At 48.4% G+C, this 15,965-nt stretch overlaps 1 protein-coding gene across 2 annotated transcripts in view; it reads right to left on the reverse strand.

The window, feature by feature from the left end:
* Positions 1-505: 505 nt before the first annotated feature.
* Positions 506-15,965, reverse strand: part of GPR137C (G protein-coupled receptor 137C) — a 30,723-nt gene continuing 15,263 nt past the window's right edge. The window contains exons 3-7 of one of the 2 annotated variants that reach the window (XM_060262316.1): positions 13,156-13,384; positions 9,523-9,672; positions 8,932-9,057; positions 6,649-6,773; positions 506-990 (exon numbers count right to left, since the gene is read on the reverse strand). In XM_060262316.1, the coding sequence (XP_060118299.1) occupies positions 819-990; positions 6,649-6,773; positions 8,932-9,057; positions 9,523-9,672; positions 13,156-13,384 (802 nt within the window). In that variant the 3' untranslated portion in view covers positions 506-818. The remainder of the gene's footprint in view (positions 991-6,648; positions 6,774-8,931; positions 9,058-9,522; positions 9,673-13,155; positions 13,385-15,965) is intronic. The other variant, XM_060262317.1, reaches the window with a different exon arrangement.

Raw genomic sequence — 15,965 nt, forward strand, 5'->3', positions numbered from 1 at the left:
CTGGTCCAGAGGAACAAGAACCTCTGTGGCCACTGACCCGATCAAGCGGTGCTTCATTCCCTCCAGAACATGCCAGTAACTTACCCCTCTGGATGCACTGTCTCCGGAAGATACTACCGGACTGCAGGTCGTCGTTAATAAACCAGAAAACCGGGTGCCAGAAACGGGCCAGGAAAAGAGTCATGCAAGAACTAGGGTTTGTCCCCACCCCCCATGACCACAGAATGAAGTTCTGATGGAGAGCAAGGTTTACCTCGTGGGAATATGGCACTCCAGCGTATCAGCATGTTCTCTCCCCTCCCGCCCCGGTTAAAAGTACAAAGCAAAAAAGCAGAGAGAGACCCGCCCCCCAGCAACTCTGAGAAACGAAGTTCTGCCGTTAAATACGCAGAGGCGATCCAGTCCTTGTGAGGAAGACCAAGCGCCTTTCCCGGCTGCGGGCGTGCAATCGGAAGCGGTCCACCGAACGGCAGGTCCCGTCGCAGAGAAGGAAAAGGCTCGAAGGTGGGGGGGGGGGAGCTTTTTATTCCTTGGAAAGGCTCGGTTTAAAAAGTGCAAAATAGCCATCAGGGAGGCACGGTCCTTCAAAAGCTGTTCAGCCGCCTTTTGCTGTCCCGCTCGGCCCACGCCGACAAGCGGGTCTAGAAACGTCTGCACCGGCACTGCTTTCCAGTACTAGAGGACAGCGACTGACCCGGGTGTTCTCAAGAGCGGAGTCCTCTATCTCTGGTCCCAGATTTTAAAACTTGTGGGCCCCCAAGCAGGGGCTAACTTCCTTCTGCTCCTGCCGGAGTCCCCCGGCGAGAGGCACGTTGGCATCAGTTCTGGGGCGTCAGATGAAAATGGTGCTGGTTCGTCGGCTCCGCGCCTCCGTGTGCGAAGAGGAGGGGGGCCGCATCTGCCGCAGATGTGCTCAAGGGAGGGACCACGGCGCCGTTGTCGCTCTCCATCAGGGAACCGTACCAGCCGGGGTTTTGGGGAGCAGTCAAGCTAGGGAGAGAGAGAGAAGAAAAAAATAAATAAAGTGGGCCACAGTGCTAGAAGCTTTCCCTGGCAAAGGAAACACATCGCTAACGAGGTTCCCCTCTAAGCCAGGCATGTCAAACATGCCCGATCAGGCCTACAAGCGACTGGATGTCGTCTGCTTCCTTCTCCCTCACTCTTGCTTCCTTCTGCATCTTAAGAACATAAGAACGTAAGAGAAGCCATGTTGGATCAGGCCAATGGTCCATCCAGTCCAACACTCTGTGTCACATAAGAACGTAAGAGAAGCCATGTTGGATCAGGCCAATGGCCCATCCAGTTCAACACTCTGTGTCACATAAGAACATAAGACAAGCCATGTTGGATCAGGCCAATGGCCCCTCCAGTCCAACACTCTGTGTCACATAAGAACATAAGAGAAGCCCTGTTGGATCAGGCCAATGGCCCCTCCAGTCCAACACTCTGTGTCACATAAGAACATAAGAGAAGCCATGTTGGATCAGGCCAATGGCCCCTCCAGTCCAACACTCTGTGTCACATAAGAACATAAGAGAAGCCCTGTTGGATCAGGCCAATGGCCCCTCCAGTCCAACACTCTGTGTCACATAAGAACATAAGAGAAGCCCTGTTGGATCAGGCCAATGGCCCCTCCAGTTCAACACTCTGTGTCACATAAGAACATAAGACAAGCCATGTTGGATCAGGCCAATGGCCCCTCCAGTCCAACACTCTGTGTCACATAAGAACATAAGAGAAGCCCTGTTGGATCAGGCCAATGGCCCCTCCAGTCCAACACTCTGTGTCACATAAGAACATAAGAGAAGCCATGTTGGATCAGGCCAATGGCCCCTCCAGTCCAACACTCTGTGTCACATAAGAACATAAGAGAAGCCATGTTGGATCAGGCCAATGGCCCATCCAGTCCAACACTCTGTGTCACATAAGAACATGAGAGGCCCTGCTGGATCAGGCCAATGGCCCATCCAGTCCAACACTCTGTGTCACATAAGAACATGAGAGGCCCTGCTGGATCAGGCCAGTGGCCCCTCCAGTCCAACACTCTGTGTCACATAAGAACATCAGAGAAGCCCTGTTCGATCAGGCCAATGGCCCATCCAGTCCAACACTCTGTGTCACATAAGAACATAAGAGAAGCCATGTTGGATCAGGCCAATGGCCCTTCCAGTCCAACACTCTGTATCACATAAGAACCTAAGAGAAGCCATGTTGGATCAGGCCAATGGTCCATCCAGTCCAACACTCTGTGTCACATAAGAACGTAAGAGAAGCCATGTTGGATCAGGCCAATGGCCAGTCCAGTCCAACACTCTGTGTCACATAAGAACGTAAGAGAAGCCATGTTGGATCAGGCCAATGGCCCCTCCAGTCCAACACTCTGTGTCACATAAGAACATAAGAGAAGCCCTGTTGGATCAGGCCAATGGCCCCTCCAGTCCAACACTCTGTGTCACATAAGAACATAAGAGAAGCCATGTTGGATCAGGCCAATGGCCCCTCCAGTTCAACACTCTGTGTCACATAAGAACATAAGAGAAGCCATGTTGGATCAGGCCAATGGCCCCTCCTCCAGTCCAACACTCTGTGTCACATAAGAACATCAGAGAAGCCCTGTTCGATCAGGCCAATGGCCCATCCAGTCCAACACTCTGTGTCACATAAGAACATAAGAGAAGCCATGTTGGATCAGGCCAATGGCCCTTCCAGTCCAACACTCTGTGTCACATAAGAACATAAGAGAAGCCATGTTGGATCAGGCCAATGGCCCCTCCAGTTCAACACTCTGTGTCACATAAGAACATAAGACAAGCCATGTTGGATCAGGCCAATGGCCCCTCCTCCAGTCCAACACTCTGTGTCACATAAGAACATCAGAGAAGCCCTGTTCGATCAGGCCAATGGCCCCTCCAGTCCAACACTCTGTGTCACATAAGAACATAAGAGAAGCCATGTTGGATCAGGCCAATGGCCCCTCCAGTTCAACACTCTGTGTCACATAAGAACATAAGACAAGCCATGTTGGATCAGGCCAATAGCCCATCCAGTCCAACACTCTGTGTCAAATAAGAGAAGCCATGTTGGATCAGGCCAATGGCCCCTCCAGTCCAACACTCTGTGTCACATAAGAACAGAAGAGAAGCCGTGTTGGATCAGGCCAATAGCCCATCTAGTCCAACACTCTGTGTCACATAAGAACATAAGAGAAGCCATGTTGGGTCAGGCCAATGGCCCATTTAGTCCAACGGCCCATTCAGTCCAACACTGTGTCAAATAAGAGAAGCCATATTGGATCAGGCCAATGGCCCCTCCAGTCCAACACTCTGTGTCACATAAGAACATAAGAGAAGCCCTGTTGGATCAGGCCAATGGCCCCTCCAGTCCAACACTCTGTGTCACATAAGAACATAAGAGAAGTCATGTTGGATCAGGCCAATGGCCCCTCCAGTTCAACACTCTGTGTCACATAAGAACATAAGAGAAGCCATGTTGGATCAGGCCAATGGCCCCTCCTCCAGTCCAACACTCTGTGTCACATAAGAACATCAGAGAAGCCCTGTTCGATCAGGCCAATGGCCCATCCAGTCCAACACTCTGTGTCACATAAGAACATAAGAGAAGCCATGTTGGATCAGGCCAATGGCCCTTCCAGTCCAACACTCTGTGTCACATAAGAACATAAGAGAAGCCATGTTGGATCAGGCCAATGGCCCCTCCAGTTCAACACTCTGTGTCACATAAGAACATAAGACAAGCCATGTTGGATCAGGCCAATGGCCCCTCCTCCAGTCCAACACTCTGTGTCACATAAGAACATCAGAGAAGCCCTGTTCGATCAGGCCAATGGCCCCTCCAGTCCAACACTCTGTGTCACATAAGAACATAAGAGAAGCCATGTTGGATCAGGCCAATGGCCCCTCCAGTTCAACACTCTGTGTCACATAAGAACATAAGACAAGCCATGTTGGATCAGGCCAATAGCCCATCCAGTCCAACACTCTGTGTCAAATAAGAGAAGCCATGTTGGATCAGGCCAATGGCCCCTCCAGTCCAACACTCTGTGTCACATAAGAACAGAAGAGAAGCCGTGTTGGATCAGGCCAATAGCCCATCTAGTCCAACACTCTGTGTCACATAAGAACATAAGAGAAGCCATGTTGGGTCAGGCCAATGGCCCATTTAGTCCAACGGCCCATTCAGTCCAACACTGTGTCAAATAAGAGAAGCCATATTGGATCAGGCCAATGGCCCATCCAATCCAACACTCTGTGTCACACAGTGGACAATATGTGTGTGTGTGTGCACACACACACACATATATATATGCTGTGGACCTCTGCTCCATATTTTTATCTAATCCCCTCTTGAAGCTGGCTATGCTTGTAGCCGCCACCACCTGCTGTGGCAGTGAATTCCACGTGTTAATCACCCTTTGGGTGAAGAAGTGTTTCCTTTATCTTGAATAATTTTCTACTGATGAGTTGGTTGAATTTTTGTATAAACCAAGGCATCGTTGATTAAATTAATAATTGGAATGACTAAAGATCTGAAACATTATTTTTTGTATGGTAAGCATTTGGGAAGAACTTCTATTTCCCTTCTTTGACAAAGGGATTTGAAACGGCGCGGCAAGAGTCAACTCCGTCGGAGGTGGACCTGTGGAGTCTTCTTGAAATGGACTTTTAACAATTATTATACAAGCACTTTTCTGCACTTAGCACTTCATTATGTGAATTGTATTTCTCTTGAAAATATGTGCTCAGTTGCTATGATTGGCTTTATATGGCTTCGTAGGAATTACTGACATTATGAGATTGTATTTATTGTGAAGATATCACCACGTTTAACGATTTTTTGACTTAATTGCTGACAATGACTTCAGTTGTTTTCGTAATTTCATCACGGTGTTTTTTCTGGTTGCTATCTCCCCGTGATTCGCCTTTGTTATACTGTTTTCCTTCTGCATCACAGCTTGCTTGGCTTGGAGTGGGGAAGTGTGCGGACTCTTATCTGGGAGAACCGGGTTTGATTCCCCACTCCTCCACTTGCAGCTGCTGGGATGGCCTTGGGTCAGCCATAGCTCTGGCAGAGGTTGTCCTTGAAAGGGCAGCTGCTGTGAGAGCCCTCTCCAGCCCCACGCACCTCACAGGGTGTCTGTTGTGGGGGGGAGAAGATATAGGAGATTGCAAGCCGCTCTATGTCTCTGATTCAGAGAGAAGGGCGGGGTATAAATCTGCAGTCGTCTTCTTCTTGGCTTGCTCAACTGCACAGGAGCTACAGAGCACAGCCTCTATTTCTCAATTGGCTGAGGCTCCTCCCTTAGGGAGGAAGGAGAGCTCGCTTTGCCAGGCTCTCTCAATCGCACAGCAGAGCTACTGAGCCAAGCCTCTCTTCCTTCTATTGGCTGAGGCTCCTCCTAGTCCCCTGGAGAAGGAAGGAAAGAGCCAGAGCTTCCTTTGCCTAGTTCCCTGGATCACACATGGCTGGACAGTGTTACTGATGTAAATAACATGAATTTGAGCAGACTTCGGAGGATGGTGGAAGACAGGAGGGCCTGGCGTGACTTGGTCCATGGGGTCGCAAAGAGTCGGACTCGACTGCAACTCAACAACAACAAATGGATCGTACGGGAGAGATACAAAGAAAACACCTTTAAGACCGCCACCTGCTGATGTTATTAATCCATGTTTTATTTTAAGTTTTTAAAAAATCTTTCATTGTGTTTGTCTTTGTCCTTTATAAAGTTTATTTCTCTGCTACCCGGCATTGCATTTTATGACACACACAGCCTGGCAAATAATAGAGAAATAATTTTGGTATATACAAAATTATTCAAGATAAAGGAAGCACTTCTTCACCCAAAGGGTGATGAACATGTGGAATTCACTGCCACAGGAGGTGGTGGCGGCTACAAGCATAGACAGCTTCAAGAGGGGATTGGAGAAACATATGGAGCAGAGGTCCATCAGTGGCGGTTAGCCAGTGTTTTGCTGGAACTCTCTGTCTGGGACAGTGATGCTCTGTCTTCTTGGTGCTCGGGGGGGGGGGGCAATAGCGGGAGGGCTTCTAGTGTCCTGGCCCCACTGAAGGATCCCCTGATGGCACGTGGGGTTTTTGGCCACTGTGTGACACAGTGTTGGACTGAATGGGCCATTGGCCTGATCCAACATGGCTTCTCTTATGTTCTTACCTGGTTTTTTGGCCACCGTATGACAGAGTGTTGGACTGGATGGGCCACTGGCCTGATCCAACATGGCTTCTCTTATGTTCTTACCTGGTTTTTTGGCCACCGTATGACAGAGTGTTGGACTGGATGGGCCATTGGCCTGATCCAACATGGCTTCTCTTATGTTGGAAGGAAGGAAGGAAGGAAGGAAGGAAGGAAGGAAGGAAGGAAGGAAGGAAGGAAGGAAGGAAGGAAGGAAGGAAGGAAGGAAGGAAGGAAGGAAGGAAGGAAGGAAGGAAGGAAGGAAGGAAGGAAGGAAGGAAGGAAGGAAGGAAGGAAGGAAGGAAGGAAGGCACTATGACACAGAGTGTTGGGCTGGATGGGACATTGGCCTGATCCAACATGGCTTCTGTTATGCTCTCTTTTGACCACTACAGAAGATGTCCTACCGAACAAGACATCCTTCCCCACCAGCTGCCTACCTTCCTCCTTCTCCTTTTCCTCCTCCTAGCCTGGGCAAATCGTCATCGCTGTCGTACCGCCGGGGATTGTCGAAGAAGTACGCCCGGGAGCTGAAGCTGTGGCTGTTGATCATGCCAGCAGGCGCCTGACAGGTTGAGAGACGGAGAGAGAGGCTGGCTTATTTGAAGAAAGAACACTGAGATCTTTGGGAACGACTGGGCCCTGGGGGGAGCGGGCAGATCTTTCCAATCTCCTCCTCCAGGATGCCACAAACGCCTTCCTCACCCCAGCATAGGGTCCCGCCAACACCTTTCTTGGCACCTGTCAAGCATTTTTAGAAAGTGGGAGGGACCAGTGGGGGGGGCGGGGTTGCCCAGGGCTGTATTTGCAGCAGAAATGCCACTGCATATTAGGCCCCACGTCCCTGGTGTAGAGGGGCTGAAAGAGCTCCGAGAGAACTGCTCTCGAGAGAACTTGTGGTTGACCCCAGGTCACCCAGCAACTGCATCCGGAGGGGGAGTGGGGAATCGAACCCGGTTCTCCCAGATTACAAGTCCTCTGCTCTTAACCGCTACACCGAACTGGGAATTAGATCCCGGATCAAGAAAACGGTCTCCTGCAAGGAGTTCGAGGGGCAACACCCCTGCCCAAAGGCCAGCACCATGGCCACAAGCAGAGAAGCCTCTGGCAGCAGTAGAATGTGCCACCATGGGTAGAAGTCGAAGTCAGGGGTAGAATTCCAGCAGGGGTTCCTTTGCATATTAGGCCACACACCCCTGGTGTAGCCAATCCTCCGAGAGCTTACAAGGCTCTTTTTTTGTAAGCTCTTGGAGGATTGGCTACATCAGGGGGGTGCGGCCTAATATGCAAAGGAGCGTCTGCTAGAATTCCACCTTACAAGGCTCTTTTTTTGTAAGCTCTTGGAGGATTGGCTACATCAGGGGGGTGCGGCCTAATATGCAAAGGAGCGTCTGCTAGAATTCCACCTTACAAGGCTCTTTTTTTGTAAGCTCTTGGAGGATTGGCTACATCAGGGGGGTGCGGCCTAATATGCAAAGGAACTCCTGCTAGAATTCCACCCCTGGTGGTAGTATATAATACAAGATTTTCCATTCATAGACTTGAGTTAGCTGTTTTCCATCTGGCTAGTGGCCATTCCTGTGTAATCATTTCAGAGACACATTTAAGAAGGGGACGACTGCAGGTTTATCAGAGACTCAGAGCAGCTTACAATCTCCTATATCTTCTCCCCCTACAACAGACACCTTGTGAGGTGGGTGGGGCTGAAAGAGCTCTCACAGCAGCTGTCCTTTCAAGGACAGAGTCTCAGAGCAGCCTACAATCTCCTTTCCCTTCCTCCCCCACAACAGACACCCTGTGAGGTGGGTGGGGCTGGAGAGGGCTCTCCCAGCAGCTGCCCTTTCAAGGACAGAGTCTCAGAGCGGCCTACAATCTCCTGTCCCTTTTTCCCCCACAACAGACACCCTGTGAGGTGGGTGGGGCTGAGAGGGCTCTCACAGCAGCTGCCCTTTCAAGGACAGAGGCTCAGACGGCCTACAGTCTCCTACATCGTCTCCCCCCACAACAGACACCCTGTGAGGTGGGTGGGGCTGAGAGGACAACTCCTATGAGAGCTATGGCTGACAAAAGGCCATTCCAGCAGCTGCAAGTGGAGGAGTGGAGAATCAAACCCGGTTCTCTCAGATAAGAGTCCACACACTTAACCACTACACCAAACGGCCTCTCATTTTGTTGCTCAAAGGTAGGGTTGTCAGGTCTGACACAAGAAACATCTGGGGACTTTGGGGGTGGAGCCAGGAGCAAGGGTGTGACATGCATGACTGAACTCCAAAGGAAGTTCTGGCCCTCACATTTAAAGGGACTTCATGCCTTTTAAATGCCTTCCCTCCATTTGGAAATAATTAATGATTGGACCCGAGGCCATTCCAGCAGCTGCAAGTGGAGGAGCGGGGAATCAAACCCTGTTCTCCCAGATAAGAGTCCACGCCCTTAACCACTACACCAAACTGGCTACACCACCTACCTCACAGACACCCTGTGAGGTAGGTGGGGCTGAGAGAGCTCTTACAGCAGCTGCCCTTTCAAGGACAACTCTTATGAGAGCTCTGGCTGACCCAAGGGCATTCCAGCAGCTGCATGTGCAGGAGTGGGGAATCAAACCCGGTTCTCCCAGATAAAGAGTCCGCACACTTCACCACTGCACCAAACTGTCTGGGGCATTTCCCCCCCCCCCCACTCTCCATGTATATCAACAGAAATCTAGTCCACGCACACCGCCTTACCAAGTTCTGTGGCAGCCTCTGGGCCCGGAAGAACAGGACCACAAACACCGTTGGCACAAGCTCCCACACAAAGAGGACGACCCCAAAGACCACATACTCCTCGCTGCTGGCTTCCTCCCCTCGGGCCTGCAGAAACAGAGCACACGTCCAAGCTCAAAGGTTAGGCACGCTGGCGCAAGCAGGCAAGACAGCAAATTCAGTTATAGACTCCCAGAAGCTTGAAGGCAGACATACCACTATCAGGGGCGGCTCTAGGGGGGCCTAGGCAGGTTGCGCCCCCCCTCCCCTGGCGCTCCACTTGCCAGCCTCCCCACTCCGCCTGTCTGGTGGCACTCTGCTCCCTCCTTTCCCCCTGTAGCAGTGAATTCCATGTGCTAATCGCCATTTGGGTGAAGAAGGACTTCCTTCTAATCCAACCGCTCAGCAATTTCATCGAATGCCCACGAGTTCTCGTATTGTGAGAAAGGGAGAAAAGGAATTCTTTCTCTACCTTCTCCGTCCCACGCATAATCTTGTAAACCTCTATCATGTCACCCCTCAGTAGACGTTTCTCCAAGCTAAAGAGGTCTGGTTCAAAGACCCCCCCATTACCTGATCTGAAAGATTGTCCCATCCATAGTTGAAGGGACTGGGCACATGATCTGGGGAGATTGCCACCGTCACCAGGTTATAGAAGGCCCTCGACGAGCACAGGAGGATGACCACAGAACCCACGAGAAGAGCTTGGCAGACTGATGTGCCCTGGAGGGGAGTAAAAGTGCATGCAGAAAAAGAAAGAGGCGCATTAAAAATACAACAGCTTTCTCTCCTTAAGGAAATAGCGCACAGAGAAAGAAATCCAGAACAGCAATGCATCGGAACACCACTTCTGAAATACTTCGCATGCTCCAAGTTCACAAAGCCACGGAGACGCGGATGAAGCTGAAGAGGCCAGAGTTATTCCAGCGGCCTCAAGGATGACAGCCGGATGGCTCTTATCAGAAAGTGGAATGAGCAAGAACGGTTTGCGACTGGAACTCTCGCAAGGGACGTCGGCAACTCCCGCTCGGAAGCACCAAACCCAGCTAGAGGAATACAGGCCTTAAATAAAAACCAGGCAGTCCCCAAAGGAGGACAAGGAAAACACTTCAAACCCTGCCCATTTAGGCTTTCCAAGGATTTGCAACACAGAGAGATCCACGGAATGAAACGCGCAGTTCCACAGGCACAATATACTGGAGAAGTAAATGCTGCTATATGGCAGGGGTGGCCAAACTTGCTTAATGTAAGAGCCACACGGAATAAATGTCAGATAAGAACGTAAGACAAACCATGTTGAATCAGGCCAACACTCTGTGTCACACAGTGGCCAAAAAAACCCAGGTGCCATCTGAAGGTCCACCAGTGGGGCCAGGACACTAGAAGACCTCCCACTGTGCCCCCCCAAGCACCAGGAATACAGAGCATCACTGCCCCAGACATAAGAACATAAGAGAAGCCATGCTGGATCATACTGGGGAGTCCCCTGAAGCTGCCCTGCAGTTTTGGGGCTTCTCCCTCAAACTCCCCTCTGGCCAGAGCCACTTTCCCTACAGGAATTACAGTGGAGGAAGTGACTAATTGGGCTTTCCCCATCATTGTTGGCAATGGGCCTTTTGGGGAACCCAAAGACAGGGACCCCCTGGACCAATCTTTTTGGGACTTGGGGGTTTTGTAGGAAAGAGTCCTTTGCGGGTTCCCTGCAGTTTTTGGGGCTCTCCCTCAAACCCCCTGCCCCCCAGTAGCCTCTAATTATGCCCTATGTTGCCATTGATTTCAATGGCACATAGGGTATAATGGTGGAATAGGACCCCCTGGCCCAATCTTTTTGGGACTTGGGGGGTTTGTAGGGGAGAGTCCCCTGCAAATTTGGGGGCTCTCCCTCAAACCCCCTCCCCCTCCAGGCGGCTTCAAATATACCCTATTTGCCATTGATTTCAATGGCCCATAGGGTATAATGGGGCTGTATATTCGGAAATAGCCGCACATCTACCGTATATGCGGCTATTCCGACTACGGAATTCAGAAATATACAGATTCCGAATTCCCCCCCCCCCCCAATATACTTCCGAATCCGTGTAATTCCAAATTATTTTTTTTTTTTGCATATCCCTATTCTGACTCTCATGAATTGGACACCCTTCCTATAGAAACAAAGACATGAGCCTCTATTGGAAACTGACATGGGAAATTGACAAGATTGTCTTGACGAACTTCAGACTGTTGTTGCTTAATGTATTATCGATGGATTTATTCCGCCTACGATCTTGTGCTTTCTTAAGTGATTCTGGCATTGTATCTTAAATACATTTTTGTTTGTCTCAGCAAATTTGGAAAATGCAACAGTGGCCACACGAATGGAAAGGATCAGTCTGTATTCCAATCCCAAAGAAGGGTAATGCCAAGGAATGTTCAAACTATCGCACCATTGCACTCATTTCACACGCCAGCAAGGTCGTGTTAAAGATCCTACAAACTAGGCTTTAGCAGTATGTAGATCGGGAACTACCAGAAGTTCAAGCTGGGTTTCGGAGAGGTAGAGGAACTAGAGATCAAATTGCCAACAGTCACTGGATTATGGAGAAAAGGACGGGAGTACCAGAAAAACGTCTATTTCTGCTTCATTGATTATGCTAAAGCCTTTGATTGTGTGGATCACAACAAACTGTGGCAAGTCCTTAAAGAGATGGGAGTACAATCATAGAGCTGGAAGGGACCTCTGCACAAAGCAGGAAACTCACAAACACCTCCCCCTAAAGTCACAGGATCTTCATTGCTGTCAGATGGCCATTTAGCCTCTGTTTAAAAACCTCCAAGAAAGGAGAGTCCACCACCTCCCAAGGAAGCCTGTTCCATTGAGGAATCGCTCTAACAGTCAGGAAGTTCTTCCTAATGTAGAGCCGGAAACTCTTTTGATTTAATTTCAACCCACTGGTTCTGGTCCTACCTTCTGGGGCCACAGAAAACAATTCCTCTATAGGACAGCCCTTCAAGTACTTGAAGATGGTGATCCTATCACCTCTCAGCCGCCTCCTCTCCAGGCTAAATATCCCCAGTTCCTTCAACCTTTCTTCATAGGACTTGGTCCCCAGACCCCTCACCATCTTCGTCATCCTCCTCTGGACCTGTACCAGACCACCTCACATGTCTCCTGAGAAACTTGTATAAGGGTCAAGAAGCAACTTTCAGAATGCTCCTTAGGAGGACAGCTATGGCAAACCTGGGCAGTATAATAAAAAGCAGAGACATCACCCCACCAACAGAAGTGCGTATAGTCAAAGCGATGGTATTCCCAGTCGTAATTAGCCTTTTGTTACTGTCCATAGTGAATGTATATTAATGTAATCAGTAATTTTTCCATGGTGACATTCCTTAAGAACATAAGAGAAGCCATGCTGGATCAGGCCAATGGCCCATCAGTCCAACACTCTGTGTCACATAAGAACATAAGAGAAGCCATGTTGGATCAGGCCAATGGCCCATCCAGTCCAGCACTCTGTGTCACATAAGAACATAAGAGAAGCCCTGTTGGATCAGGCCAATGGCCCATCCAGTCCAGCACTCCGTGTCACATAAGAGAAGCCATGTTGGATCAGGCCAATGGCCCATCCAGTCCAGCACTCCGTGTCACATAAGAACATAAGAGAAGCCATGCTGGATCAGGCCAATGGTCCATCAGTCCAGCACTCCGTGTCACATAAGAAGATAAGAGAAGCCATGTTGGACCAGGCCAATGGCCCATCCAGTCCAACACTCTGTGTCACATAAGAGAAGCCCTGCTGGATCAGGCCATTGGCTCATCCAGTCCAACACTCTGTGTCACACAGTGGCCAAAAAAATTATATATATACATATATATACACACACTGTGGCTAATAGCCACTGATGGACCTCTGCTCCATATTTTTATCCAATCCCCTCTTGAAGCTGGCTATGCCTGTAGCCGCCACCACCTCCTGTGGCAGTGAATTCCACATGTTAATCACCCTTTCTCAATTCTGCAGGGCTTTCAAAACTGAATCATATTAATCTGTTCATATTTGCCTGGATTTGGCCTGGCCTATGTTTTCTACTCCTGGCAACTCAATCAAGGACGCCGCGACTCTCAGTTTTTGGAGGTTATTAATTCATAGGGCTGCCACAAGTTAGAGCTAACATACAGCACGTGACACATGGAAAGACAGGCAAAACCCGGCCCTCCTTTACCTTGGACTCGAGGTAGACGTTTGCGGAAGTCATTTTAGACAGCCGGCACATACAGTAGGCCAGCGAGATGGCACAGAGAATGAAGAGGGTGTCGTTGACGATGGCTCGGGTGAACACTGCCCATCTCAGTCGACCTTTTGGGGCATCCTCATGGACCAGTAATGCACACGTTAAGTTCACAAACATGAAGAAGAGACTGGTGACTACGGAGCCCACGTATAAGGCAGTCCTGAAGACAAAGAAGACGCGGTTGAAGGCACCTCAAAAACATTCTATTCCTGGTTAACGCTTTCGTCATTTTTTCCTTCCCGTTAATTTCTTCACTGAAAACAAGCTTCTGTCTTGTCACTAAATGATGGCTTCTCTCTCTCCCCCACACCCCACAAGCCGGCAAGACAGCAAAAGCAACAGAAAGGCTGTGGGTAGCAGAGACACTCAGAGTTAGGTTCAGCACAAATTTATTTCCCACTAGAGATGTAAAATTTCCGGAAATTTTGAAGCTCAGAAAACCCCTCAGTTTTTTCCCGGTTTTTTTTTTTCCTGGGGAAAACACAGAAATTTTTGGAAAGGTTGAAAAAAAAATGCCACATTAGCACTTTTTTTTCTTTTCCACATTGAAAGTTATTCTGTTGCTTTAGGAACATAAAATATGACTATGAACAATTTTACTTGGCATGAAATTATCACGACTAGCATACTAAAAATATAGCGTGTCCCAACAATTATTACAAACAGAATTTACTTTTTAAATAATATTTATTTGTCGTTGTAACAAATGGAGCAACAATCTCCTAAACTGTTTACTAGGTTATGTGGAATGGACAAAAAAAACCTCCACAAAGCAATTTTTATAAATCCAGAAGTAACAATTATTCATATTTCCTTTTCACAGTATTAAATAAAAATAAAAAAACTCATTCTCATAAAAAGAATTGAAGGGGGGGAGTGTATAGAAGGGAGTGTAGGACTAAGTTTCAATGAATGGGCATGACTTAGTGGACGGAAATTAAAATAATCTGATACCATACGTATTTTTTAGAAATAACTTGGAAAATATTTGAACACCTTGTCTTAAAATATATTCATCACATTAAAATAAAACGTTCCATAATCAATTTTTTTCTTTTTCTTTTTTTTAATTTTTCCAATTTTTAGGAGAAAAACAAAAAAGGCTCCAGGAAAAAATGTGGGGAAAACGTCCCCACACCCCAATTTTTTCCGCTTTCCCCCCCCAGGGCCTTCACATCTCTATTTCCCACCTTTCTTCCTTACAGATTTCAAGACAGCTTACAATATTAATAAATACATAAAATAAAGTACATAAAACTACAAAACCCCACAAAATTTAAAAACACAATTTAGGACTGCTTTAAACAAATGCACTCCTAAATAAACTGCCTTTCATAGATTAAAAGTGTGGGGGCCAGGTGCACCTCCCTGGAGACATTGCTCTACTATTGTGGGGCTGCCACCAAAAAGGCTACTTCTCTTGTGCCCACAAGACGAGCAGGTGCAAATTTCCCCAAGATGTTACTTCCTGGGCATGTTATTTGGGTCACTGGAAACATCCTCAGGAGAGTTATTTCCCTGTGCCCGCTGCTCAGATCTCTGAGAAGCCCATGTTAAATACGGAAAGATCCCCTGATAGTATTTCAGGTAGCACTGCGATGCCATGATATACTATGGATGGTGCACTTACCAACAGTGTTACAATAGGAAGGAGAAGGAAGGAAGGAAGGAAGGAAGGAAGGAAGGAAGGAAGGAAGGAAGGAAGGAAGGAAGGAAGGAAGGAAGGAAGGAAGGAAGGAAGGAAGGAAGGAAGGAAGGAAGGAAGGAGGTAGGTAGGAGGTAGGAAGAAAGGAAGGAAGGTAGGTAGGAAGAAAGGTAGGCAGGCAGGCAGGAAGGTACGCAGGTAGGTAGGAAGGCAGGCAGGTAGGAAGGAAGGTAGGAAGGTGGGTAGGTAGAAAGTTAGGTAGGAATGAAGGAGGGTAGGTAGGAAGGAAGGTGGGTAGGTAGAAAGTTAGGTTGGAAGGTAGGTAGGAAGGAAAGAAGGTAGGTAGCAGGTAGGTAGGAAGGAAGGTATGCAGGTAGGAAGGAAAGAAGGTAGTTAGGAAGGTAGACAGGAAGGAAGGTAGGCAGGCAGGCAGGAATACATGGGGAGGGGAGAGGTGTGGAAAGAAAGCAACATTAAATTTAAATGCATTCTCCAAGCCACCAGCCAGCTTGGCTTGAGGAAATCATTTTCCTGCCTACCTGAGGGACCGTCTCTCCCCATATGAGCCCCTGAGAGCGCTGAGGTCAGCTGGAAAAAACCAGCTGAATATCCCTGGGCCAAGGGAGGCCAGATTGAAGGCCACCCGGGATCGGGCCTTCTCTATTGCAGCTCCACTGCTGTGGAATCAACTCCCAGAGGAGGTACGGGCCCTACGATGCTTAGATCAATTCCGTAGGGCCTGTAAGACCCACCTCTTCAAAATAGCCTTCAACTAACGACAAGCTAGGAAGTGCCATTGAAAATGCTTTTAGTCACTGAATTCTATTGAAGATCTAATGTTTATAGCACCATATTGTTAATGTTAACTTTAATATAATCTGTAATTTGTTTTAACCATGATTTTATAAGTATAACTCGATGTATAATGCATTTTTATGCTGTGAGCCGCCCTGAGCCTGCCTTGGCAGGGAGGGCGGGATAGAAATATAAAGTTATTATTATTATTACTTAAAGAGACAAATGCCTTTTTCAAGCCAGCTGACGGGGTGGTGGGGGTTTTGAGAGCCAAACAGTACATATGGAAGAGCCACGTGCG

Source organism: Heteronotia binoei, chromosome 21 (assembly GCF_032191835.1).
Source record: "Heteronotia binoei isolate CCM8104 ecotype False Entrance Well chromosome 21, APGP_CSIRO_Hbin_v1, whole genome shotgun sequence".
Taxonomy (NCBI): domain Eukaryota; kingdom Metazoa; phylum Chordata; class Lepidosauria; order Squamata; family Gekkonidae; genus Heteronotia; species Heteronotia binoei.